The 17149-nt window shown below is 38.2% G+C and overlaps 1 protein-coding gene across 5 annotated transcripts in view; it reads left to right on the top strand.

Moving 5' to 3' along the window:
* The window catches only part of KLHL29 (kelch like family member 29), a 394046-nt gene that overhangs the window by 308142 nt on the left and 68755 nt on the right, over nucleotides 1–17149 (top strand). For all 5 annotated transcript variants that reach the window (XM_027641022.1, XM_027641020.1, XM_027641024.1 and 2 more), the window contains one exon: nucleotides 12934–13072. In XM_027641022.1, the coding sequence (XP_027496823.1) occupies nucleotides 12934–13072 (139 nt within the window). The remainder of the gene's footprint in view (nucleotides 1–12933; nucleotides 13073–17149) is intronic.

The following is a 17149-nucleotide window of genomic DNA, read 5'->3' on the forward strand; positions in this document are numbered from 1 at the left end:
ATTCATTTTTCTCTTTTATAGAGTGAATGCTAAAGACGATGAAAGAATGGTTTGGGCTATTTCTTGGGTCCATCAACTACAGAGCATGGAAAACATAAGAATAACTAGAATTTGCACCTCCAGTTCTGAACTCTGACTTCTTTTACTCAAACGGGTATTAAAGATTGGTGTGAAAATGATGTAAAATTTGTGTGATTAAGACAAGAATGGTACAGTCCCCTCTAAAAGGGGATGTGTGGCTTTTGTGTGAAGTTGTCATTGCAGGCTATTCCCTGCAGAACAAGCAGAAATTTAAAGCTTTGATGAATACCTGTTTTACAGAGCAGGTAGTTGCCTTCCAGCTACATCTTTTTAACCTTTGATATTACTAAGGTTAGTCAAAAGCAGTTTGACCCTATTATTTCAAGAGAAATCATTGTTTGTCTTTATGACAAATTACAAATAGGTTAAATTTTCAAGAGCTGTTAAGTCCCAGGCTCAGAAGTTATTTAGGCATTTTGAAAAATTTAATCTACATTTTCTGGGGTTTTGTTAGAGTTTTTTCCATTTCTTAGAGTTCTTGCAGATAAGTACCCAGAGCTGCTGCTTCACCTTCAGTTTTGTTTTGCATTTACAGCATCATGAATCTTTAAAAAAAAGTTGCAGCCTACCCAAATTACACTTCAGTCCAGCAATTTGGTGTCCTTAGGAATGCTCTGAATTATCTTAATCACATTCTTCAATGATCTATTACTACCTTTAAAAATTACTGCTAGGAGAAAATCACAAATGTATAAGAGGGAGCCGAAGAATAAAAATGTAACAGTTAAAGGAAAAAAGCCAAGATATAAGTTAAACTGACTAGAAAATTAACATTAAAAATCAGAAAATCAAGAAACAATGTTCCTTTGATGGTATTGCAAGTGTGTGTCTCTGTAACTGTGTTTATTATACAGTACAATAATGGGAACCAAATTCTGTACTCAGTTACACTGGTGTGTTGGTTAGAGCTGGTAAACACTTAGTGTCACTTAAAAGGGCTTTGTGTCAGTTTAACTCCACGAGTTGCTGCAGAGCTTTACAGTTAAAGCAAGCCCTGATTACAGCTAAATAGCTACTGCCTGATGGAGTATTGACAGTGTCTTCAGTGAAATAAATTGTCCTTGAAACTGTTTTTTCCTGTAAGATGCCATTTCAATCAGTTTTTTCCAAATCACACTAATTAGAAAAGTCATTTAACCATCATTAACAAGGTACATATTTCCAGAAGTTGTTAAGAGAGATGATGTTGTTTCAAAATGTATTTTATATTTGTTATCCAGTTTAATGAAATTTAAATAGCAAGTAGATATGATAGTTCATTAAGATGTAAAATGGTCAAATACACTATTTTCATTTTAGAATGTCATGCTTTTAATTATGTTGTTGCTATTTAGTACCAGAAAAACATCCTATTTTTTAGGTTAATGTTTCATATTTGTATTATGATTAAAACAGTTTGACATTTTGAATAAAAATATACTAATTCATTGTATTAATTAAAAATAATGACCTAGAAAAATCCTTCCAAACTAACCTAAAGACGTCAGCGCAGTGAGACATGACAGTTGTGCCATAGTGTCACTATTAATGAAATTTTTTGCAGCAATGTAAAAATGTGCATACAAATGAAAGAAAAAAAAAAGTTCAGAACTATTTTAATTTTTAAAACTGTCTATGAAATCTTCTGTCCACTGAAAGGGTCACAGATACTTGGAAAGACCAAACCAACTCTTGAAATATTGACATTTCATGTGAAACGTAAAGGGCAGCTTTTGCACAGGTAGATATTTGTTCTTTTTAAATATGTGTTAGCCTTCTGCTGTCGGAGAGGAGAGGGCAAGTACACGAGAGGTGAAGGCACAAAGCCTTTCAAGTATAGTCGTAGATTTTTAATGACTTTATTCCCAGGAGTTCATTTGAACATATAAACTGCTAATACTATATACTTTATTATACCACCATTATATATATATATATATATATACACACATATATATATATATGAAAATAATGGATTAGAAAAATGAGAAATAATGAACGAAATCATAATAAATGTCTCTCCTGAAACCAGTTCAGACATACACTGACTAGAGACACCAGGTTTTACTCGGTGTCATAGGGCAAAATGTCATTGAAGACAAAAGTAAATGATCACTAACTGTTTTCTCCTGAAGAATGCAAAATAAAAATTCAAAAGACCACAGACAATAAACGGTGGTCATTTCATTTCCAGTTCTGTATGTCCCTTTTTGGAGCTGTCATCACTGAATTTAAGGCTGCCCTTTGTGAGGTTCTCAGAGGCAACCCTCTTCTCCAGTGTGATAGGAAGTCTTGGTTTTGTGTGTCACAGGTCAGTGGAGTAGCTTACAGATGGACATCTATCAATTCCCATCAAGGATCTTCTATCTAAATTAAATCCTATTATTTTCAGTTTACCTAAAGTGTCCCATCTCCAGAATCCTCATGGTTTCAATAGCAGTTTTCACAGGTACCTCCTAGCCCTTCACATTTCTTACATTTTGCTATCTTGAACACCCAAATTCAAAACTGGAAACAGTTAATGTTTTACTTTGTATGTGGCTTTTCAGATCAGTGCAAGTGGCTTTATGGACCCCTGTCAACCTGCAAACTACTGTTGGGGAGCTATTGGTCTAGATATTTCGGTCATTAGCAAGAGAAGCTGCAAGTATCTTAAATTAAAATAGATCTTTGATTTCCCGCTAGGACCTCTAGAGAAGAAATTTACTTCAATTCTTTCGTAAAACTTTACAACTTTGTCTTCCCAGTGCAGGCTGGAGCCCTGGTGAGGCTGTCATTTGAACTGGAGCTGTGTTGCAGCCTCTTTGTTCTCTCCTCGCATTAGATGCCTGCGTGCTGCCTGCTGGCGTGCAGAGCGAGCAGGATGACTTGTGGTGACAGCTGTAAAGTTGCGGATGGGAGCAGAGAGAGGAAAAAAGCCCTTGTTCGGTTAGGAGGGGGTTTATATCTCTCAGTTGCCATAACTACACAGAAGGAGAAAAACATGCTTCTTTCATGCTTGTCTAGATTCAAAATTGCCTGTTGTCATCCTTTCATAGGTTCAGCACCTTTGCGAGTTGGTCGTAGTAGCGTTTTCGGATTATGAAATTATTGTGAAATTTGTATATTGCCTTCACAGCTGAAATTTTGACTTAATCACCATGTTTTCTGAGGTGTTCCTTTGTTTTCGTTTGTATTTGAAATGTTTTAGCCAAGTTTTATCAACCATCTTCATTATGCGAAAGCCATTCAGCTCTCAAAATAGTCTTTATAAGCTTGCTTAATTCTTAGACAGCCCATAAATTTTAATACTCATTAAATAAATCTTCGTCCTTTAATCTCAACAGATTTCTTTAAAGTGTCTTTTTTTCTGGTTTTTTTTAATAATTCTGAGTTTGGTAAGGCAGCTACTTATCACATCCTGATAACCTAATTCTCTGTGAAAATAACAACATTTGCAGTTAAATGGTTTCTTGCATTATCAGCCAGTCATGGCTCATATTCTCTTGCCATACTGTACAAACCCCCTGTTCAAGCAACGTGGATGATAGGAAGTGACTTTACTTGGTCTTATACAAAAATATTTAATATTAATAGCAATATCTTCCAAAAAGTTTGCTTAAATATAAAGGTTTAAAAATCAAGGTCTATCCTATTAGAGGGAAACATGAGTTAGGCAGAAGTAAGAAGAATGTTTTACCAAATGTTTCTAAACAGCTACACCTCCATTAGATTTCGAAAACTTTACAGTGCTTAAAAATGTAGGAAAAAAACAATTATAAAGTCTTTCACATCTTTAGGACAGGTAGAATCTAGAGATTCAAAATTACTGTAAGTAGCAAGATGTTCAAAGGAAATCTGTCACAAATTATGCCTTTTTTAACGTAAAATACCATGTTCTTAAAGCTCAGGGGGCCTAAAAAATAGCTTATTTATCATTTTTTCCAAACTTGTAGTCATCTGTGATTCTTAGGTAAGTTAACAACCTTGTATTTAACTATTACAATTATTTCTGTAGTTGTGAAAAGTCATGATTGCAGCTGCTGACACCTGCTGAAGCTACAGAGCAGGGAAACAGGAGCTGGAGCATAGTTGTTGGGGTGCAAAGTCCCCCAGGGAGGGCCTACAGTTGACTGACAGTGCTTTCTTTCTTTTTTTTTTTTTATATTGCAATATTTGATTAGACTTACTTGTTGTGATGGTGTAATGAACCACTAAGAGTCATTCTGGGGACACAGTCCATACCAAAAGAACAGTTCTCTATCATGTGAGGTGTCCATTGGACCAAGAGATGTGGTCACATACATTTAATCTAGTGCATAACTAAGCCATCCATTGAGTATATAAGCCTAAATATTAGGATTTAGTACTTTATTATTTATAGATGATGTATAATATCTTCTGAAAGGGTGAGATTTCTATGTTGAATATTTGAGTTGTTTTTATTTGCTTTCATTAGGCTTCATGTAGTGCAGTATATGAGTGCTAGAAAACAGGCGTGTTACCACTGGCCAATAAAGATGTATTTCAAAGAATTGTGTTGATTACACTTACATGCATTTTGTGAATAAACCTAAGCCCTGCCCTTGTTGAAGCTGGGCAGCACTGCTTTGTTTACAATGGGCAGAGGAACAACCTCATTCTTGCTAATTAATGTATGTTAAGTGCTTTGAAGTCTTTGATTGTCAGGTGTCCACCTTAGAGTTGTGGGGTATTTTTTACTCTAATACATGCAATTTGCTCTGGATGCATCACTGATTTATTTTAAGAAACCTGTCTTTTTTGTTGTTTTCTTCTTTTGGAAAACAAGTGTTTTGTTTACTGGCTGTATGAACACTCACATTGATACACAATTTGTAGCTTTTGTTCTTACACCACCAAAACTGATCAGCATTTCACTAGTGCTGCGGTGTCAGAGGCCTGTTGATTATCACACTATTGGTTTCACAGATGGGTGCTTCTTGTTCAAAGCCTTCAAAACTCAGAAACATTTAGCTAATGCCTTGCACTACATAAAGAGATCTAAAAAGGTCTAAAAGCTATCTGCTAGTCTTCTGCTACGAGCAATTAGAATAATACCAAATCCTTCCCAGACCACGTAGCAATAAATATTTTAGCCTTCCCTTAAGTGTGGATTGATATTCAGGGCTGCCTGCTGGTAAATAAAACAATCAGAACTAAATTTCTCTTTGAATCTGGGCTATTCTGTGTTTCCAACGCTCACAAGATTATTTTTTTTCCTTCTCTGTCTGCCTGTCTCTCTCATTTTGTCTCTAGATAAAATTATTGTCTGCTTGGAAATCAAGTTACACTGCTAACTGACATAGTGGCATGTTATATGTGGAGAGGGGACCAGACTGGCAGTTTGCTGGGATCTCCGGGGCTTTGTTTGCCTTGGCCAATATAGAACAGGCTGCAGCCAACTTTGAATTTGATCAGGGGTGAATCTTGAAAAAAAACCCAGCAGATCCTGATATAAGAAGCTACATCTTTATCTCAACATCTCAGTGGGTATTTTTGTACTGGATCCTTTGGTCTTGCTGCTTGTCCTTCCATGGATCACAGTCCGTATTGGAAAATGAAAGAGATCAGATTATCCCTGTATTTTTTTCTCATTCTTTGCATCCGTGTACATAATGTAAATGCAGTTCATTTTCAAAGCCAGTCACATATATTCACTGTGCATTTGTAACCCTGTATGATTATAAATTAGCAGGCATAGATACCATAGAGGATTTTACCTAATAAATCAAAGCAACAAAGGCATTCTAGCCCCCAGACTCCCTTTTTTATTATTTTAATGCATAACTGTGATACCAAAATCTCTCCAAAGTTGCATTTAATGTGTTGTTTTCTAGAGAGTAGGGGTGTAGTTCGTCTCTGAGTATAATCAGAAAACATGTTGAAATAGTTTTGTGGCCTAATATAGGGACATATCAACTCTGTAATGTGTGAAGGCAACCTTGAGGTACCTCCTAATGTCAGTTCTAGTGATGAAAATAGCCTGAAAATTGGTTTCAAAACATGATATAGTGACTTCCCTGAGTTTTTAATGTATTTAGAAAGGTTCCATTTACACACAGAGTTGTAGTTGTCTTCCTCAAGTAGTAATCACCACAGCTGACTTTGCTGACCCTTTCTCATCATAATAAGGTGAGAAGAATTTGTCTATGTGAACAACGAAAAGTTATTTAGCACAATGGGGCGTCTCATTGCCAACAATCCTTTGAGTAGAATTATCATATACAGCCACATATGTGTTGTTCAGCAGGATTTAAAAAATATTTTCCCACTCTCCAGCATCTGTTACTGTTTTCTTTAGCAGCACAGGTGTCTAACAGTGTCAACACAACTAAGATATAGACAGGTTGGTCTGCACTACAAATTCCTACTGCCATAGCTCTATCAGCTCAGGGTATGACAACTTCACACCTTGCATTTCACATTGCTGTGCTGACAAAACCCAGCAGAAGATGACTCTCATTGCCTTTTGTTCAGAGGTTGGTGTAGCTGTGCCAGCAGTGATACCTCTCCATCAGCATATGCTCCATCTTCACCGGGGTGTGTAGCTGGGTAGCACAGACTCAGTAGGGCACGGCCTCACAGTGCTCCTATAGTCAGTGTTGAGCTTTTCTCAGTTCATTTTATCTGGGCTTAAGGGCTTATGGAAGCAAAATATGCAGGAGATAGCCACAAGAGTTGAACATTTTCAAATGCCTTTTGGAGCAGGATGGTGTCCTGTGGAAACTGTAATGGACAGAGACTGTGAGAGGAGGCTGGGCACACCAGTATCATGTAGATAGTATTTTGCACCTGTGTCCCAAACCTTCGGCAGCCCTGGCACTTCACAGAACAGAGTGAGAGTGTTTCACCATTTGTCTGCCTCCCCCATCTCACCAATAAGAATCCTTGCACAGGCAAATCCCGGCTTCTTACGCCCCCTTCTCCTTCTGTTCTTGATAAAGTTCAGCTAAAGTCGAGATCCAATAGGAAAAAAAAGGTGAAAGTATTTATCTGCAATAGATTAATTCTCACCTTCTGTGCAAAAAAAAAGAAATTACCCTCTGATCTCAACTAATTATTTTATCTCCCTTGGGATTACCTAGGGAGAGACAGTGCATCCTACCTGGCTAAGCACACAGAACAGGTTGGGTTGTGCATGAGACAGCTTCTGTCTCTATTTGACTGCAGAGACAGTCCAGGTAGCTGGATGTATAATTTTTAGGGTCCAAGAAGAAAACTGAAGATCACAGGGTAGTATTGGGTATTAAGAACAGGTTCTTCACCCAGAGAGTGGTTGGGTGCTGTAACAGGCTCCCCAGGGAAGTGGTCACGGCACCAAACCTGCCAGAACTCAGTAAGAGTTTGGACAATGCTCTCAGGCACATGGTGGGATTCTTGGGGTGTTCTGTGCAGGGCCAGGAATTGGACTCCATGATCTTTGTGGGTCCCTTCCAACTCAGGATATTCTATGATCTGAAACATCCTCATCTGTTAATGATTCCCACCAGAATTCATTCATTTCTCTACTATTGCCTTTCAGGCCAAAAGAGAATGAAGGACCTATTTCTTGTCCTCCGTTCCAAGTAGGAAGCTGTTCTCCAGAGGTTTGTGCTTGGAAGCTTCTGTAGGAATGATGTTCAGTGGTAGCTGGTCGGCAGTGGCAGGATGCCCAAAGGAGTGGAGAGCAGTGTCAGCCACTGCAGTGCCAAGTGTGCCTGCTTAACTTCATCAGACTGGCCTAAGGAGGCAGCTGGAGTTGTTATCTCTCTGTGCAGCTGCTTCAAGCTACATGTCAGCAGCACGAGGGTACATTGAGCAGGTTATGGCATTCTCAAGGCTTTGGGATTCTCTGTGTGTCTGTGGATGTTGTGGTGAGAAGAAAGAGAGACTTGTCAAAAATGGTGAAAAATGGGTTCTTGTGTGGTTCACATAGGGTGGGTGCAGCACAGTAAACTCCTTTCTGTCATTCATAGCTCCTATTTGACTGCTAGATCTCGTGCTTCATAATTTACACATACTCTACCAGTACCAAAATAAGCAAGTGTGGGCAGTGCTGGCACTTAGTGGTTAAAATGATTGTTTTACATAACTAGAGCATAACCTTGGGAATTAATCTCCTTACTTATTAAGGCAAGAAGGTAATTGGATTTTCCTCCTGGTAACTTTTCTTGACTTTCCCACATTTTCTGTCTCAAACATGAAATCAAGAGGCTGGCTGAGCAAGCACTGGTCTCTTGCACGTTCTTCACAAGAATAATTAGCAATATTTCATCAATTACCCTTTGCAGTTTGATGAAAGGTTAGTTTTTCCAAGTAAATTTTAAAAACACTGTTTGTAAAAATTGTTCTTCCAGATTTTATGGTTCATTATATTTTAACTCTGGCTGTCCCCTTTTAAAGCTTTATCTACTAGAATTTAAGTAAGGAGTTCTTTATTAAAATTGGAAAGAAACCTGAGAGCTTCCATTGTACCATGGGAATGTGCATTAGGGAGGATTTTTAAGTATCCAGTCTCCACTGTGCTTAAAATACAGAATAAATAAACTTGGGGAATAAGTTCCTTGTTCATTTTTATTTCTGATCGTAAGTAATTTAAAAAAATATTCACTGTATAATTTCTGTTCCCCTTACTTGATCTACACTATTATACAGTTGTACTTGGTCCTGTATTTGATTCAAGGCTTGTGGGCTCTTTAGTTTAATTTGTAATTTGTCCATTAATTAAGAAGGAGAAAATGTGGTGTGATGGATGGAGCTAGGGACCAAGAATCAAAGCCTCTGAGTTGTTCCTGGCTTTGTTCCTGACCTGAGGAAAGTCCCTTACACCTTCTGACCCATATTGTCTCTGGGACTCTCAATATAATTATATTAAATGCCCCCAAGAAACGATACTGAGGCTGATAATGGCAAGACAGAAAGCTCTGCCTTTCTCAAACTCCACAGAGATGTTCAGTTGCAGGTTTCAGGTCAAGTCCCCTTTAGGTTCAACTGCTACATGGCTCATGTAATTTTGAAAGAACATGGGGGTGTCTATGGTGTAGTTCTTTACAAAAAAAACATTCAACCAGTCTTTCACTGAGAATGATTTAGCATTAGTAGTGATGAAGGAGACAGAAAGGACCAGCTTGGTTTCTGCCATCCCAAAGTGTTTGTGCACCCGGGGCAGGAAGGAAAAATCCCTTGCAGTAGTGATGTAAGAGCGTTGGCTGAGATTCACTGAGAGGAAACATCAGTGCTCCCCCTGCTGGAACCTTGTGGTGTAACTGTCCTTACACTTCATTTTTACCTGGATTTCTTAAAGAAAAAAAAAAAAACAACAACCAAACAAAGAAAACAAAGTCCATTAGAAAAAAGAAACCAGAGGAATAAAGAAACAGTAGGAAATTCCAAGCACATACCTTTCTGACGATTTCAAGACATTCCATTTGTTGGAGGAAATGCTGAAAATTAGGAGGAGCCCAGAAGAGGGACTAGCAGGAGACAGCTGAGGTCATTTTTCGCTGCCAGAACCGAACTGTGTTGTCTCTTCTTTTACAACAGGCATTATTACCTGGTGAAAAAATTTGTTTTGCAACTCATCCTGAGTCCTCATAAATCATTAATGCCTGGTTAAGCACAGTGTGAGCATTACAAATACTCTGAGAATGAGGGCCCATTCTGATATAACCTTGTGTCCAATACTAATGCTTGCTAGTTATTTAGTAATACAAAGGAACCTGAGCAAGGAAGATCGATGAATTAATGCAGTCCCCTGACTTCCTTTTCTTCTCCACCTGCCTCTTCTTCTAGTTCAGAAACTGAGCTGCAAAAATTCAGGACTGTTAGTAGTCATCTCTCGGAGAGCACTACAACAAGTTGGGGGAACAAGGAGGGAATCATGGCCTTTGAATGTGTGTAGGAAAAAGAGGAGCTTCAGTTTCTGATTAGATCTCGTTCTGATTTCTAGTTTTTTATGAGCCAAATTGCACCACTGCTCCAGACCTGTTTTCTGGTTTGCATCCCTTAATAAATGCATGCAGCATAAAACACACTCATGTGTGTAAAGAGCATAGATAGAAGCTGTGCCCAGGAACTGCAGGACTGGATGTAATTAAAGGGTGCTCAGTAGGTAATGAGCACATTACCTGGGGGACCCATTTGGGGACTTAGATGCTCAAACCAGCTCTCACAGTATTGGACATATAGCACAGAGAGCACAACATCTATAGATGCAGTGGCTGAGCTTTGTGTCTTGTTTTTCAAAAATCTTGGCCACAATCAAGGATGGTCTCTATTGTCCTGCTTACCCTTAACTCACTTCCCAAAACCCCCAGCCCCATTCAAGAGTGCAACTAAACTCTGATTCCCCTCTCCTTTCCTCTCCTCAAGCATAGTTGCCATTCATACAGTTGTGCACTTTGAACACTAGAACAATTGATCATGATCTTTAAAAGAGGGAAATGGAACGAGGTGAGGTGGAGATTGACACTTTGTGTGAGCATAATCTTAGTCTTGTATGATGATGGTCATGGATGGAGCCCTTGTCCTGAAAGGCTCCTCGAAGGAAGGTTGCAAAGTACAGATACCAGAGAAGATGATCTTGAATAGGAACTTAGGAAAAGTGCAAATGGGGCAGAGACAGTGGCTGGGCAAATTTGAAAAGTGGAGAGAGTATCAAAAGTTTAGAGAGAAAAGTAACTGTCTTTAAGGCATGAAATGATAGAAAATTGGTGGGGAGGAAAATGTTGTTGCTATAAATGAAAGTGGGATAATGGACCAAGACAGAAAAAGGAAAAAAGTTGTTCATATGTGAAAAGGGACAGAAAAATGCTTCCTCCACAATCACCTCCAAAAATATGTAACTGGAAAAGCACCTGGTGCTGTTCCTGTTAAACCAGAGACCTCAGTCACTGTGGCCCTGAATCAAGTCGAACACCTCTTGTGCCCAAAAGCATCCTTGGTCTTTAACCAAGGCCTGAAGTGTTGATGGTGCAGTCAGACTTCAGGCATCACACCTCCAGCAAAAGCCTGAGACTTTCCTGCAGAGAAGTGAACATTCAGACCCTGTTTTAGGTTTTGCTCAAAATGTATCATTGTGCTTTAGCTCAGCTGAATTTGTTAAAAATAGTCCCTGCTATAGCACCCACAGGACAGAGTGGTTTATTTTCCCCTATTATAGATCTGACAAAAGCCTGCTGTTATTTCTGTGCCCTCTCTAATGATCTGCTTACTCTCTGGAGAGCACTGACCCATTTCAGCACAGAATAATTAGCCTTTCAGACACTACTGTGTTTCCATTAAATAGACATAAATGTGCAAGGTGACATTTATTTACTTAGGCCTGAAAAATACGCACCACAGATGTTGGGGCTCAGGAGAACTTCAGTTTCTTTTCGTGGAACGGTTGTGTATTTGCATGATTTTGTGTCGTTAAACACTAGTTTTGCTGAAATGATTCCTGTTGAGTTTCCTCAGGGAAGTGGGAGAGCACAGAAATTATTTGGGTCTTTGTTTCACCCTAAGGCCCTTTGGTGATGCTTTGGCAGCCCAGTACCTGAGCCTGGCAGTGGCTTTGAGCACAGTTACAGTCATACACTGTCGAGGTCCCTTTTACTTTGTGTAAGGACTCTATGTAAGGAACTGTTGTTGATTTACAGATCTGTCTGAAGAGGAATGTGTTCAGGGTGTTACACTGAGAAAATGAGAACCTTGACCTATTGCAAACATAAAATAAACCCAAAGTCCTTTAGTATTTAAAATCAGCTCTTTTGTCATCTTGATCACTGGCTTCTGAACTGCCAGGCTATTCCCCAGGTGAAAAGTGTATGATTCATCTTGATAGCCACTTTGGTCTGCAAAGTTGGAAGGAAGTCCTACCCTTAAAAGTCCAGGCAGCATATAAAACATGTAGGTTGCCTAGTAGTTCACATCCCTACATGGAGGCGTGGCATGCTATCATTTCATTCTGTTAGCGCCAATAGGCTGTATAAAAGGAGGCATCACGCAAGGTAGGTGCTTTATTGCAGGATGGAAACACTTTCATAGGTTATTTTAATCATTACGATTCTTTCATGATGTGTGAAAGTTGATTGTTGCTGTAAATGAAACCATTGAAGGCTAAAAAATAAAAATGCTGTGATGGTAAAAATCCTTGGAGTGCAAAAAATGGGAATTGCTATAAAAGGCAGTAATTTATTCTCTGCATGAGATTATTTTTTATCATAAGGATGCTTTTAAGTTAATTCTGAAACATATACAATTGTAGTCTGTATAGCTGAGGTATATTGCTAGACGCATTGATAATTTGGCTAATTTTTATGCACTATAATTTATATATTATTTAGAAGTGCTATTTTATTCTGTTAACTGAGAGGCTTAACACATTTTTACTATGTTAAGGATAAGTTATTTTTGCAGGTCTTGTGGTTTTATTATTTTGACCCATATCCAATTCATATTGCATCATAATACCATATTTTTACTAATATTATTCTAGTATGTTCAAAACTTATTTCCATTTGGATAGAAATTCATTAGCTCTTGATTTTGATTATAACAAATTATTTTAACTTTTCTGTGATAATGCATTCTCTGTGTTTCTGATTTGCTGATGCTGAAATATTTTGTTTTCATTTTTAACCCTTCCAAATTTAGGATTGTTTTTGCTTTTTTTCTGTGTATATATATTTCAGTTGTTTAGACCTACTGGTTCCTGCTTTTTTCTTTTTCTTTTTTTTTTTAATATGTTATGTTCGTAACTTCTGACTGTCTGTGTTGAGCCAATCTTACCAACAAAAATATCAATTGTTTCCTGTTTCTCTACTTCTTTACAAAAAAAAATGAAAAGTAAAAAGTAAAAATAAAAAACTCTTAATGGGAACCCTGGCACTGTCTGTCTTCTCTGTTCTGCAGAAATGTTGAAGGAGTTGAACCAGCAACGCAGAGCGAAAGAGTTTACAGACCTGAAAATTATTGTTGAAGGCAAAGAGTTTGAAGTCCACCAAAATGTTCTAGCTTCCTGCAGCTTGTATTTCAAGGACCTGATTAAAAGGTTTGCCTTCCTTCCAGCTGTGATCTGCTCTGTTCTTTTGTAGGGCGCATTTGTGTCGCTTTTTTTTCCTCCCCTCTCTTGCAGGTTTATGAAGATTGAATCTCCTGTCACAGAGCCAGTAGCCATTCTTTCCACCTCCTCTGAATGTATTTCCAAACTGAGACTCAGATCCATTTGTTACACATCTGACTCGTACAGTGTAATTATTTCTGATGAGTAGAGGCTGGTTTTGGCCGAAGAAAGTGTTCCACCACTGAGAGATCTAAGATTTAAACTCCACTGCTAATGGTGATTCAGTCCACAACTAAAAACTATTGCTGTCAGTGTTTTCAAGGGACTCTGTCACACATGACAAAAGTCAGTCCTTCAGGCTACAATAAGCCATCAGCGTTCAGGTGAACAATGCTGAGATGTTGTGCTAATAAAGCATTTGGAGTATTGTAATCCCTTCACCCTGAAATCTTTGTTACATGCTTTTATGTGACTTTTATGGGCAAAGGGATTGATATTTTTATCATTTGGGGACTTTTAAAAGAAAATACAACTGATTAATTTCTCCAGAAAAGATTGGAAATAAGATGATTTTCTGGTCAAAATATAGCTCTTGGTCTGCGTGTTAGGCTAACAGTAGCTGTTTCATACAGACACTCTAGCTTAGGGTAGGTACAGTATGTACATTTTCTAAACATCATGTCTCCGCCTTCGCATTTTCCCCCCTCTGTTTCTAGCTGATTGATTCTAAACAGTGCATGATAATCTTTTTTTTCCATTACATTGATCTTTCAATTTGTATGCTTCATATACTTGCATAGAAATAAATTGGTACTCTGGTATTATTAGTAAGTTAGAGTAGCAAGTAGGGAGAAAAAAAACCATGAGGATAACTTTCATTTTTCTCTCAATCATCAGCAAATTAATCCAGCTGCTGATTTTGCCTTGCAGTATTTTCCTGAGCAGACTGAGCCTGGACTGTGCTAAAAAATGGGATTAAAGAACATTGTGCTTGCTTCAAATCCTGTATTTAAATTTTGCCAACTAACACAATAGTGACTGTATTTTATTTCAGGATGGCATATTGGCTGGTATCTCCTTGCAGTGTATTGTGTCCTTTTGCACAAAGCTGGTTCTATAATTATGGATATATATTACATTTCTATGATATAACTGTACTGACTGCCTTATCAATTATTCATAAAAAATATGTTGGCCTAGGAAGCATGTCTTTTCCCCTCTGTAAATCTAATGATTGCTAGCAGTAGCTAAGCCAGATCTCTCCTGTCCTTTCTCTTCTGTCTGCTCATTATTATTTAATTGTTAAGGCTACAGTATATGCTTTTTAGGGTGATAAAGAGTAGAGTCTGCAGGAAAAGAAAAATCATAAAACCAACTTGCAGAAATCAAATTACTGACTGGCTAAAGACTGTCATTTGGATTTTGCTGTGAAGACATCTGCTTGTGTGCAGAAGTCACCAGGCAGAATCTATTTCTAGAAGCACACTGAAAAATCTTGCTGCTTTATTATTTAGTTATCAAATGGAGATATACTTCAGATTGAGCACTGCTCTGATATGAACTTGGTTAAAACAATTAAAAAAAAAACCTCTTTAAATGCTCTGGAAAGAGACTTATGAAAGCAAAACCCTACATTTCAGCATGTATTGTCTTTCAGCTGCTCACATAGAGCTTGCATGCATTATAAGAAAAAAACAGTGCAAGGTTTAGCCTGCTAACCTCACCACTTCTGCCTTCTTTCACATCATCATCAGCAATAAATATTCCAGAGGTCGATTTGTGTCCACCATCAGGTCTCTCCATCCCAGTTGTCTTCCATATATAACCTCAGCTGCACACATGTAACCTTGGTGGAGACTAATGGAGTTGCACAGGGGTATCCAAAGCAAAAATACCTTTATTACTGATGATGATGCTTGAATAAGAAAAAATTCAGCTTGATGTCAAGTTGAGTTTGCAAAACTGTGAGGTGACAAAAATAAATATTCATCTGTAAAGTCAGTAAATGTATCTTTGTGAGACAGTAAACTCAGGGTTATGGGGTGGAATTTCTAAAGACTTGCTTTTTGTATGATACTTGCAGCGTTAAAGCCTCATCCTTTCCAAAACTCATGAAAGTCAGTTGCAAGAGGCACTCAGTATTTCGTAGGATCATGCCCTTAGTAATACAAAATCATTATAGTTCACAGAGCTGGAATGCTTATAAATACAATAAATCTAGAATCCTCTATTGATATTTGTTAGCAGCTCCTTTGAGACAGCACTTAAAGCTTTATGTGATTTATATTGCACTCTCTGTGTTATTATAGAAATCAAAACAAGAAATGGCAGTTTTTCTTAAAGAATAAAAGAGACCTTTTTGTATTAAATATAATATAAAGGCCATTTCAATCAGTGCACGCCAGGGTTAAACTCTAATGTCATTCCAACCAAAGGCACCAATGTGTCACCAGAAACATCAGTGAGAAGATATCTATTCATGAAGGTGCTATGTACATTCATGGAAACATACAGAAACAGAATCTTTGAGAATACTTATTCAGCTTATTATTTGCCACAGGCTGGTTATTATTAACCTCATATTCTGTCATTGATTCCACTGTGTGTTCAAGTTGGTATCTGATTGTAGAATAGCAAATAGTGTCTCAAAAGAATAAAAGAGAAATGTTCTAAACCAAATCAGATCAATTATTCCCTTCTCAAAAAAAAAAAAATCCAGACAAAAAGCATTATAGAACTAGAGTTATTGCTCATCTTGAGGAAGGCTGTTTGATGAGAATTAGTGTAGCAGGGAAGAAAATATGTTGGGTTTATTGCACTGTATTGAAAAGATGATAACCAGGTTTGATTGTCCAAAACAATTCTGAAGTTATTTACAAAACAAATTTGGAAATGAGAGTGCACTTTGAAACCCCTTTAGTTTCTCAGAAAATGGCTATTACTGTGCTGAGCACTCTGCTCCTCATCCAGAAAATGCCTCGTTCCCTATGATTATCTTCTAAATATATGATCCCTTTTGAGGTTGGGTTAGTCCAGTTCTGAACCTGAGTCCAGCACCATACCAAGCACTGTGCTTTTGGAAACAGGTTATCTAGTCCCTGTCAGATGCTATGCAGCACTCAAGCCTAAGCCAGGACTTGGTGTTCATCTCCCTCCCAACAGTAACTGACCATGAAATACAATCTTACTCCCTTCCAGTGCAAAATCATCTGAAAAGGATCAGGTGTATTAGGAACAGCAAGTGTGAAGTGTTCCTGATGTCTGTTCCACATCACTTTGCCCATGAAGGAAGGAAGGTGAGATTCAGGGGTAGTGTGGGGATCCATAAAGGACTACTGCAGTATAGGGCTTAAGGAGAACATGGATGATAAGCAGCAGCTGGAATAGGGTTCTGTCCCCTAAATGCCATCATATATATTTTGAATGCACTGCCAACCACGTCAACGCCAGTCTACTCAACTTTGGCCTGTTAATTTGCACCTATATTTTAGATACTAAAGAAGTCAGCTCTCTCAAAGCAAAGGCTTATTTTATGGTACAGACAATGAAGAGAAGCACCTTGAAGGTTTCCAGAAGGATCTTTTTTCTCCTAATTCAGGTTCCTATGTGCAGGCAGGTAGATGATCCCCCTGGACCAATGAGAGGTGCTTGTCTCTCTCATTAGGTAACTAACATTTAGGTCCAAGACTGGCACCTAAGGCACGCTGACTCTAACCTCACCTTCTCAACTACTGGTACAGTCTGCAGAGAGTGAGACAGACCTCTCCCAAGTGGCAAGTCCTCTCTCTATAGAATAAGTGTCTAAGAGATGAGGTAAAGGAGGAGGCCATCCCTCTTTGCTATTAAAGAGAGACGAGGTGATTTGATTAGACTGTGAACTTCTGATGGATGTTCCATTGCTTCCTTCAGGAGTCCAGCCTAAGCTAGTTGTCTGGACTTCTATGTAGTTGGGAGGAAAGATGAGAATGTCCGTAGGACAATTTCTACCTTATGATAAATAGTATGAATTGCCTTCTTCAAGTGCTCATTTTTTACAACCCAGAGAAAAAGGCCAGTCACCAGCCT

This window comes from Corapipo altera, unplaced genomic scaffold (genome assembly GCF_003945725.1).
Source record: "Corapipo altera isolate COAL_440 unplaced genomic scaffold, ASM394572v1 46, whole genome shotgun sequence".
Classification (NCBI taxonomy): domain Eukaryota; kingdom Metazoa; phylum Chordata; class Aves; order Passeriformes; family Pipridae; genus Corapipo; species Corapipo altera.